Raw genomic sequence first — 12025 nt, forward strand, 5'->3', positions numbered from 1 at the left:
CATGAAAGCCTCTCTAGAGGGATATGTCTTATGGAAGTGCAGTAGGAGGAAGGAACTGGTCAAAATCAGTTATCTTCTGCAAGCAGTCTAAGATTCCTCTGCCCACTGATTAAAATTGTTTGGAGAGAAATGACTAGCTGCAGTCACTACAACTACTTTACCAGGAATGTGCTATGTTATAATAGCATTAGGCAACCTAAGCACAGAACCCACTACCTATTTTCTTGAATAATTGTAATAGTAGTAGATTATCTCACCAGGCATCCTGTAAAAAAGCCTTTTTCCACTGCCATCATTGGTCTGCAAGTGTTTGCTGTCCAATGACCAATCCATATGAGTGATGAAACTTGTTGATCCAACACACTCTCCAACCTTTTTGTACCGCTGAACAACACCATAAATATCAACAGAACTGTCATTAGAGCCAACTGCAAGGAAATTTCCATCTGGTGAGTATTTTAATTCATGAATAGCTTCTTTCCTATCTTTAATATGAACAACCTCTGTCATATCTCTGTAACACAGAAAAAGAAAAATATATAGTTTAGTCATTGTCTGTGTACAAAGAAATCCATCTTTACTCCCATCAAGTGAAGAAAAGCCTTGCAAATGGAATATCTACTTAGCAGTGCAATATATAATATACAGCTGAGGCATCTACACATTATTAAGAAGCCTCTATTTACATGTGGATACACATTTACCCATCTGACAACTCAGATTACAGCAGAAGGCCTATGGGCTTGCATTAAAATATTGTTTGCACACATTTCTTCAAATTATTGAACAACACCACAAAAATCAGATATCTTCAAAAGTGCCAGCCTTATGATCCACAGGGACACATGTGCATTCACAAACAAATGCATTACAAATAAGTCCAAATGGAAAAAATTATCTGGCACTGATGCCATGCTAGCAGGTGGCAGAATTTTACAATTCATTGCAAAAGCAACTTAATTGCAAAGTTTATCTTTGTTTAAATGTCTTCAATGCATAACCTACCTAACTCGAAGTACTGTGAAGGAACCATCTTTCATTCCAAGTGCAAGATGTATTCCATCAGTGCTAACAGCTGCACAACGAATTGGCTCTTCCATATTGCACCGTGCAATCAATGCATGATCTATAAGGCTCCATATTCTGCAAAAATAAAGTATTCAGGGTAAACAAAATACAATTATCATACATGCAGAGAAAAATGTAGTGGGTTGTCTCATCTTTTTTAAAAATACCCCCCCTCCCAAAAAAAGCATATGACTTATATTCATTAGCACCCTGTACTCCAAGACTGGATTGAGGCCCAGATCCAATTCACCAGATCCAATTCACACATGCCCAAAACATTTCTGAGTGTCACAGAGCATTCAGAACCTAATATGACTGGCTGTATGGCAAGGTGCCATCTAACTATTTTATCAGGCTGCAGAACCATTTTCATCTAGCACACAGTCAACTGTTTTATTATATTGCCAAGGTCAGTCTCACTGCTATTTTAAGATTTAAAATACAGTAACATTACTGAAGTCACACTGGCACCCCTGGGGCTTTAGCACAATTGTTTCCATAATTTGATGACAGGGCTATGCAGTTGTCTAAAATTTTCTTAAGTGGCCAGTCATTTTACTTATTTTTCTGTAATGATTTTAAAAGCTTTTTATCTTTCTGCACACAGTCCTGATGTTTTGTGAGGATCATATGTAAATACTTTGATGAATAAAATACATGTAATAATCATTTACTTAAATGTGATATCTAAAACTTAAGGTGCATATTTTATACCAAAGCAGATTATAACTTATCACAAATGCAAAAAAATGGTTTTGTATTTTAGAATTAAAAGTATGTTTTACTGTAGATGCTCATGTGTCTTTTGGGAATCCATGGGAACTAACCTGACTGATCGATCATCACTTCCCGTCATAGCCAAAGGTTTTGTAGGATGAACTGCCAGGGCCCAAAGCTCCCCTTCACAGTGCCCTTGCATAATAAGAAAAGGCTTATTGCGTTCATGCACCACAATCTCAAAGATTTCACTGTCTTGTGTTCCAACTAGTATATGATCTCCTCGCCAACAAACACTTCTCACAGACAGACCTGTGGAAAGTAAGTGTGCAGCTTTTACTATACATATGTTTAACAAAGAAAAAATTACTGTGAAATCATAAAATATTCCTGAATAATGTTCCTGAAAAAATGGAAGAAAGTTAATTAAATCACATAGTACACATTGAGGCAAGCCCCCCTTTTACCCCAAATGACAAATTTTATTTTTACATTACAATAAATAAAAATTAGAGGCCTGCAGTAATGTTTTGGCTAGCACTACTTTGCTCATAAGTTAAGTCCAACTGAATTTAACTTTATCTGCGCCTTGCACTTTGTTAAAAGGGAATGGAGGAGAAACTATAACTGCATCAACCCTCCTTCATCAGTCTATCCTATCCTCAGCTGTTGTCACAATCCTTACAAATAAACCATTTGTTGTTTATTTCAGAAGAAGCTTCAAGGTTGCTCATGCTGGAGTATGCAAGTTTCTTTACGATTCTACCACAACCATTTAGGACCATATTGACTGATGGGAGTGTGCTGTGGAAGCTTCTGCTCCTTTTTCTTTTATGGAGATCATGTATGAGCTGGAAGAAACTCATGATCCTATGGACAGGCATATGGGAGTAAGCTCAGTTGAATTCAGTAGAACTTATTTCAAGTAAACATGCACAGTAATTAAGAATCTCTCTCTTTCTTCGCCTGTTTCTTGCTGTCTCTTCCTCTTTCTGACATGTGCTATTTATAGCAGTGCATGCAGGTCCTGCTTACTGAACACAATGAGATCCCTGGAAATCATTTGTTAGGCAAGCATTCCTATGGGAACACATTGACCGAAACTTACCCTGCAAGACCACTATAATAATAATAATAATAATAATAATAATAATAATAATAATAATAATAATAAAAAATAATAATAATAAAAATAATAAAAATAATAAAAATAATAAAAATAAACGCAGGTGGCGCTGTGGGTAAAACCTCAGTGCCTAGGACTTGCCGATCGTATGGTCAGCGGTTCGAATCCCCGCGGCGGGCTGAGCTCCTGTCGTTCGGTCCCAGCTCCTGCCCACCTAGCAGTTCGAAAGCACCCTTAAGTGCAAGTAGATAAATAGGGACCGCTTTATAGCGGGAAGGTAAACGGCTTTACCGTGTGCTGCGGTGGTGCTGGCTTGCCAGAGCAGCTTCGTCACGCTGGCCACGTGACCCGGAAGTGTCTTTGGACGGCGCCGGCTCACGGCCTCTAGAGCGAGATGAGCACGCAACCCTAGAGTCGGATATGACTGGCCCGTACGGGCAGGGGTACCTTTACCTTTACCTTTTTACCCCCACCCATCTGGCTGGGTTTCCTCAGCCACTCTGGGCAGCTTCCACAGAGACCAAAAATATAGTAAAATGTCACACATTAAAAACTTCCCTGAACATCCCTTAAGATGTCTTCTGAATGTCAGGTAGTTGTTTATCGCTTTGATACCTGGTGGGAGGGCGTTCCACAGGGCGGGCACTACTACCGAGAAGGCCTTCTGCCTGGTTCCCTGTAGCTTTGCTTCTCGCAATGAGGGAACCGCCAGAAGGCCCTCGGCGCTGGACCTCAGTGTCCGGGCAGAACGATGGAGGTGGAGACACTCCTTCGGGTATACTGGGCCGAGGCCGTTTAGGGCTTTAAAGGTCAACACAAACACTTTGAATTGTGCTCTAAACACTTTGAATTGTGCTCTAAATGCATGGGTCTTCTCACCACACAGTGCCACTACTGTGCAAAGAGAAGTTTTAACATTGCACTCCATACACAGACATCCATTAATATAGGCCCCTGCTCACATGACATGCAACATCCATAATACTCAGAAAATCCACACCAACGTTGCTGTTCTGGAGTAGGGCTATGACTCCTCAATTATGAGTAGGGCTATGAAGGACAATGGGCAATGAAAAAGGTATTCCTTTGATAATGTAATTAAAATAGTGTTTTCTTTTGTTTTACCTTTATATCCCTGGTCTGTTTCCCTGAGATCAATCACAGTAATTGGTTTAAAATTTAAATCCCAAAGGCGAACACAGCCATCCCTGCCACCAGTAGCAAAGCCTTCTTCACAGGCATTCATGCTGAAAATTCCTGCCTAAAGAGGAGTAAAGAGCATATTTAAGTATGCATACAACTTGTATTAATGATGATATTTCTTTTTAAAAAATCACATGAGACAAAATATTTTTCCTGTGTTTTCCTTTAGTATATGCTATGTGTTTATACAAATAACAGACTCTTGTCTTTAAAAAATAATAATCAGAATTTGAAAAGAACAACTACATAAAACTCTTATCTGCCTTTCTAAGAAAGCCTGCTTGTGAATGCAACTAGACCACACAACTGCAAAATATATCTGACAGTTTCACTTAATTGCTGTGTAACCACGTAGCTGAACGATTATTCAAATTGTTGTCTGCACCTTCCAAATGCTGGTGTCTGACTGATCCAATATTGTGACACATGACCTTCATGATCAGGTTATTTTTTTCTTTAATTAAATTAAATTCATATCAAGGCAATGCACCTCAAAAAAATTTATTCCCTTTAATTGCCATGACTGGAAAGAAGCTAATCACAGATCCACTAACACAACTGCATGCAAACTCAGTGAAAAAAATACAGCAATAGAAGTTAAAATGTTATGCATATGAGTCCACACTTCTGTGAGTACCCAAGCCTGAGCCTTTCTCACCACTCTAGCTCTGTGAAAATGCTGCCCTTAAGAGTTGCTGCCACAAAAGGCCCTCTGTAGTGTCCCTTTTAAGGAGTCTGAAACCAAGTCCAGAAACATAATCACCATCACAGGGAGATCAGGCAGTCTGCTCTCTTCCCCATGTCATCCTCCTATCTGGATTGAGAATGTCCTTTAGGAACGTAGTAAGTATAAGAAGACCCTGCTGGCTCAAGCCCATGGCCCATGTAGTCCAACATCCTGTTCTCACAGTGGCCAACCAAATGCCTGTGAGAAACCAACCCTTTCCCCTCCTTTGTTTTTCAGCAACTGGTATTAAGAAGCATTGCTGTGGAGGCAGAGGATAGCAATCATGGCTAGTAGTCAGTGATAGCCCTCTCCTTGATGAATATATCAAATCCTCTTTTAAAGCCTTCTAGGTTGCTAGCCATCACTGCCTCCTGTGGGAGATAGTTCCATAGTGTAAATATGCGCTGCATGAAGAAGTACTCCCAACATTCAGTTTCATTGGAAGTCCATGAGTTCCATTCTGGTTTACACTTGTAAAGAGAGACAGCAAAACAATGGATGTTATGTGTTGGCTCACAAGAGGGTTAAAGCACTCATTTAAGTTTGCTATATTGTTTCCACTTATATTTAATTAAAACTTGCCCAAGCAACATGGTGATGTTTTATACAGGGTGCCTGTTATCTGACCTCAGCTTTGGCTTCAATCCACACAACTTGAGTATTCACCTCTGTTAAAGAATACTGAAATAAATTATTCACCCACTAAGGAGGTGTAGTATATACATTCCTCATATAAAAGTCCTACCAAGTGTAACCATGCAAGACCAAGATCGTTATTGTTTACTTGTTTCCTGTTTTATATCCAGTTCCTGAAATGGATCCATTTTTAAAATTCTAAATACAAAAGAAGATTTCATATGTTGATATACAATACACTATTCTATAGCTTGGGAAGGTCACTCAATACTTTTGCATTTATTTCAGGTTACATTACTGCTCTAAAACAAAGCTGCCCTTGAAGACCATAGAGCAGTATAGAGTATATAAGTTTAAAGCATGCTACAACAGTGGTTCAATATATATATTTATATTTCCATCACAGGTTTGGCAGTGAATGCTTACAATGTTATATTTCCCACAACTGCTTGGATTTTGGACCTTTTGTTTGTGTGTGTGTGTGTGTACACATACAACACAGACATAAATTCAAGTTTTTAAAGCCCACTTATTCCAGCTTTCATTTTGTTGGTAATTTTAGGATGATGCAATGGCATTACTTTTAAATTGGCTGCAGTGGTGAGACGTTTGCTTGTGAAACATTGAATGTTGGCCCATGTTTTTAAGACTTTTTGGCACCTCGTAAAATATTAAATGGGTTTCATGAAGTGGTGTTCCTCTTCCCCTTGTTCTGAACCTATTTACAGGTTATGTGGAATGAAGAATGATGAAAAGGAACATCTTCCTCTCTCCTTTTTGCAGAAAAGACATATGCTAAGGTTCAAATACTGAAGAGGGCCCTATGCAGTGTCTGTATGAAATACTACATAACAGCCATATGCAAGCTACTCTGCTGTTTGCAAGGAAAACCAGGATATAAAATACAACCCATCAACGAAATGTCACCACACTATGCTTCCATAAATTGCACACAGGTGTTCAGATGAAAATTATATGGAATAACTCTCTCATTGGGAGTTGTGAATAGCTGTGCTCCTCAATTTGCACACAAATCCATCAGTCTTGCCTTTCCCCTACCGAGAGTGAAGCAATAACATCCTGGGAGTAGCGCACAAGTCATACAGATACAGCTGAAGATTCCTTCCTGAACACCAATGCACTTAGCCTTCAGCCATCCCAGATAAATAACCCATAAACATTAATCTGCAAGATGAGGAAAGACTGCAAACTTGTCCTAATTTCTGCATTTTCTGGTATATTCAGCCAGAAACTTATGAAAGGGTCTGCCGGAAGTTAAACTGTGACACTCAGCATCTGATAAAGTCCCCTGCATTTGTTAACCAAAATGCAATCCATTTAGAAATCTGTGTATGTCACACAAAATCTTAATTTATCAGTATTTCACTGGTCAATCAGTTTTCATATGAAAATGATACTTACAGCATGAGCTCCTTGTATGGTTCGGATAAGGTTGATTCCTTTCCATACATATATATCTCCATTAAGTGCACCAGAATACGTTACTTCATCTCTTGCACAGGCGAGGCACAATATAGTTTGGAGATCACCAGTCTTACCAAAAACACCACGCTTTGGTGTCAATGAATTGCCACATAAACTCCAGAACTGCAAGATAAAGTGATTTAATGTAAACCACACAGAGCATTTTAAACAATTACTAAACGTTTTGTGATGTAACTATATACAATTCCTAAATTTTCCACACCACAGACCACTTGAAAATTCTGAGGTTCTTGATGGACAACCTAATTATGGGGAATCTGAGGTGAGATACCCACGCAGTGGGAGTTGGTCCCAGTATCAGTCACCACACAGAAGCAGCTTAAAGTACAAATAGTTTACTGTTGCACAAGATAAGGCTCAGTAAAACAGTTCTGGATGTAGATACAGGCATTATAGATACATACAAAGTAGTATCTTTGTTGCTCATAGACTAACTACTGAGCTGACATTCATTAATCACAGATAAAGTCAGGGCACTGGGCTGTTACCATAACGGCTCGCTTGACTGACCTTGCATCTGTGATTAGCTGGTTCATGGGGTGATTTACACTCATGAAGGAAATTAACCCATTCACATGTCCAGTTACTCCAACAGACATTGCACTTCATGCTTCTGTTCCCCAACTCCACTTAATGGACAGCTGTTTGTGGAGGGAAGGCAAATTAAAGCATGATAATGTCACAATGGGATGCGGGTGGCACTGTGGGTTAAACCACAGAGCCTAGGACTTGTCGATCAGGAGGTCGGTGGTTCGAATCCCCATGACGGGCTGAGCTCCCATTGCTCGGTCCCTGCTCCTGCCAACCTAGCAGTTCGAAAGCACGTCAAAGTGCAAGTAGATAAATAGGTACCGCTCCAGCAGGAAGGTAAACGGTGTTTCCATGCGTCGCTCTGGTTTGCCAGAAGCAGCTTAGTCATGCTGGCCACATGACCCGGAAGCTGTACGCCGGCTCCCTCGGCCAATAAAGCGAGATGAGCACTGCAAACCCAGAGTCGGTCACGACTGGACCTAATGGTCAGTGGTCCCTTTACCTTTACCTTAATGTTACAATACAGTAGACATTATGAGGAAAGTTGAAAAAAGTAGTTGCAGAGCTGCTATTATTGATAATAGCTATGTGGGTCTAGTAACATTGATGTGTGCCCTGACATGCAGCATTTCCCCCCTTGTTTCATAAGGAGCACAAAAAAGAGATTTACAACTTTATTCCAGTAGTGATTGGCAGAACAGGGACATTTACCTGACCTTTCATCATCTGCATTGCTACAGCTTACTGGGAAGAAGAGGGGTGATGTCGCGGTGAGGCTGGCATGATGCAGAAGTGGACTGGCTCTACTGGTGCATTTGCACCATGTCAACACTGCAGTGCCTTGCCCCTCCTTCACTCCCTTCTAGTAAGCTGCAGAAGCAGCAGTGATGGGAGCTTAGGTAAACGTCCCCACACCGCTGGCTACTATGGTGTGATCTGATGCATGTTGCCTTAGCCTAGAGGATGAGTTCAATGTGATTTACAGTCAAATCAGGGACCATATATCTCCAGATGTTGGTTGCAATCCTAACTAACCGCATTTCCTGAAAATAACAAACTCTAGTTGCAAACTAACATGATTTGCTGGTCAGATTTACACCTTTGTTTAGGAAATGTATGTAGCAGTATCAATGAAAATGTTGATTTAAAACTGCCTTTTTCTTGCTCTGAACTGAGAATTGACTTGCCGAAGGTCATCCGGTGAACTTCATACTTGATTGGGATAATAAATGCAAGCTTCATAGGGCAAATGGATATACTTTGTTTTATTATATTAGAAATGGGGAATTGTTACCTCTGACCAGTACATAAAGGGCAGTCTTGCTAAATACTATTACAGGTTTGGGTGGGGAAAGACACCCCCATACACCCAATAAATTAATGACTGTCATTATTTGGAGTATTAGAGTATTGGAGGGAAGATTCCAGGTGAGTGGAAAAATAGAAACTAAACTTCCTTTCTAATGCCAGGACCTCACCTGGTATAGAGGTGTTAACGAAAAGTGTTGATGGCCATATCAAAGGGGAATCCTTAAACCTGGGCGGACAGGAATTGCCAAGGTAACAGGAAGGGGGCAGGCTGTGCTCACAAGGAAAAATGTACTTCTAAAAAACTATGCTTAGGGTGAGGAGGAGTTGCTTGAAGCAGAGTTTGTGGGGTAGAACCACCCTGGCACTTGCTGGAGGAGGGTGCACCAAGAGACCAGGAGCTATGACTGACTGCTGCTTAGGCCCCAAGCTTGCTGAAGCTATGAGAAGGGTAATGAGAGAGATTTTGGGGCATAATGTTCTGCACACACCCCATGGAAGACTTTAACTGTGTATAGGTGTAAAATAAGCCATATATCTTAAAGCGCTACAGCCTCCACTGTGACCTGAATTCCCATGGAAGCATGACTCTGGGTGAGCGACTGGAAACTCTGGAATTTTGCTACCACTTGGCAGAGATTGGGGTGGTGTATAACAATACAATTTGTTATTAAGATAACTGTAGATCAGTTTCTCCAGGATTAATTCAAACCCTTGCTACTGTGTTATGCTGTCATTAACCCCCCCCCCAAAAAAACCCTATTAAAGACTCTCCTATGCTACTCAGGCATGCCTCAAGAAAAAAAAGTAAATATGCATAACCAGAAATAGCCTGATTTAACTTCAGTCCTACCCGAAGGAAATCTATCTCTGTGTTACCTCTACCAAAAAGCCCTATTGTTATTAGATTTCATGGAACAGATAGATATTTGAAGCTGAACTTACCGCCCAAAATTCCATATTAAAACCTGTTTGGAAAGTCAGCAGTGGGTGCAGGAAATTTATGTAATTGCTTCTCCTGTCATTGCTTTGGCCTGTCTGAATTGCATGAAGGAGGCAACTTGGATACAAAGGACAGAACAAGACTTATTGTACTATCCCAGCAACATGGCCATTTTATGACAATCAGCATGGGATACATATGACTAGCAGATTACCCCCACTAGGAGAATGAAATCCATCACTGCAATGAGTCCTAAAGACAAGACTGCCTAGGACCTGACAAAAGAATCACTTTATTTTCTTCAAAGACATCAGGTTGCAATATGAGAGCCTATGAAGTATCATGTCCTGTCATTGCTACTCTATTTGCCATGACAAATATTTATCACTGTGACCACAGTTTATCTTTGCTATAAAACAGACTAGACTGAGCTGCAGAATTTAGCAGGAATATATCCTTATTAACTCTAGATCTGCAGCATTAACCATTCATTACCATTTTGTATCTTGACTGCTACTATCAGGACAAGCCACAAGAGGGTTAATGGTCAGAAGTAACTAGGCTAAGTGGGGATGCATTTGTTGCTGACTACAGTCCAGAGTTAGTCAGTGATCCTTCCTGACCTCAATTAGTCTTTAGTACTCAATTTTCAAGAATGTTATCTCCAGACAGGATATATGTTATCTAATTGTTGTGTCTAGCTCCATGCATATTTCCAGTTTCTTGGTAACTTAGTTAGCATACCAATTTTTGACTAATTTGTAAGTACCAGAAGAACATACACTATTAAAGTGGTTTTTTTGTGAAAATTTTACACTTTTAAAAACTTTCCAGTGTTTATCAGATTAACTCTCCTTAGCATTTCTAGTTATATTACTATTTCAAAACAGTATTCTCTCAAATAGTTGAAATATTCTACTGTTTCGGCCCCTTGACAAACTTCCTAAAATCATAGCATTTTACTGACTCTCACAAGTATGGTATTTCTACAAGTTATCCATAGCCCAATAAAAGCCTTTTCACCTAGAAAACGTAAACTACATCTCCATAATAATATATGGATCCTTTTCAGTTTGGTTTTCAATCTGTTTTTTTTTTTTAAAAAAAAGGGAAATAAAACACCCTTAATCACTTTTGTCAAGGGATAGGCAGGGGAAGTACAGCCCTATTCATTCTCCTGGATCTCTCTGAAGATTTTGATACAGCAGCTGAAGTAACTTTCTGGACTGCTTTGCCAGGATGGGACTGGAGGAAAAGTTCTGATGTGGCTCCAGTCGTACCTGGGGGTGGAGAAGATCCAGAAAGTGATTTTGGGAGACTGCAGCTCTGCCCTGTGGATTTGTTTTATGACAGGTGTAGGAGGGAACCTTTTCCAACCAAGAGTCTGAATCCCTACCTTCCACAAACCCCATGGGCCATTTTGACAGGGGCCACCCATCTGTCAATCAAAGGGGCTTGCTATCAGCATTGATCAGCTGGCTGCTGCAAACATTGAGCCCTGTTGTCAATTCAAACCATGCCAGAAAATGGACATAATCCATTCCCATCCAGAGATTTTTGATAGGGTGTCAGGGCACAGATGGCACCCAGCCCTCTCTCATTTCCATCTACCAATCCTGGGGAGGCAGTGGAAGATGAGAGTCAGTGCTTGGCAGAAGTTTTAGACAGGATGAACCAAATTTGAACCTTAATCCAGACAAGATGAGGGTAATATTGCTTGGGGGTTCCGATAATCTTGGATTAGGTTCCAACGTCTTCTGGCTGAGAGTTCTCCTGGACCTGCCAGGTGACAGCAGTGGCCTTGAGTATTTCCCCCAAATTCTGGCTTGTTACATCAACTGAGACTTTTTCTGCATTGAAAACTTGGCATACATGTAGATCTTCCAGCATTCAGTCAGTAGCTTATTGGTATGATTCGTCAAATGCTGGGGTATGATGAGAAATTTCCAGTTCAAAATTTTATGGAAAACCCACATAATCATAGACAGACATGTTAATGAGATAATAACTGTTCACTGAAATTGCTATTCAATTTACAAAGTTTTTTGAAAAATTAATAAAACATATAGGGCAGGCATAGGCAAACGCGGCCCTGCAGATATTTTGGGACTACAATTCCCATCATCCCTGGCCACTGGTCCTGTTAGCTAGGGATGATGGGAGTTGTAGTCCGAAAAAACATCTGTAGGGCCGAGTTTGCCTATGCCTGATATAGGGCAATAGTCAACTAGGTTTCACTCAGAGTAGACCTACTGAAATT

At 40.3% G+C, this 12025-nt stretch overlaps 1 protein-coding gene across 12 annotated transcripts in view; it reads right to left on the reverse strand.

Annotated features, from left to right (window-relative positions):
* Positions 1-12025, reverse strand: part of EML5 (EMAP like 5) — an 88152-nt gene that overhangs the window by 52104 nt on the left and 24023 nt on the right. For all 12 annotated transcript variants that reach the window (XM_083433219.1, XM_083433227.1, XM_083433225.1 and 9 more), the window contains exons 5-9: positions 6900-7085; positions 4037-4172; positions 1896-2097; positions 1006-1143; positions 258-514 (exon numbers count right to left, since the gene is read on the reverse strand). In XM_083433219.1, the coding sequence (XP_083289345.1) occupies positions 258-514; positions 1006-1143; positions 1896-2097; positions 4037-4172; positions 6900-7085 (919 nt within the window). The remainder of the gene's footprint in view (positions 1-257; positions 515-1005; positions 1144-1895; positions 2098-4036; positions 4173-6899; positions 7086-12025) is intronic.

Source organism: Podarcis tiliguerta (assembly GCF_965153285.1).
Source record: "Podarcis tiliguerta genome assembly, chromosome: 1".
Taxonomy (NCBI): domain Eukaryota; kingdom Metazoa; phylum Chordata; class Lepidosauria; order Squamata; family Lacertidae; genus Podarcis; species Podarcis tiliguerta.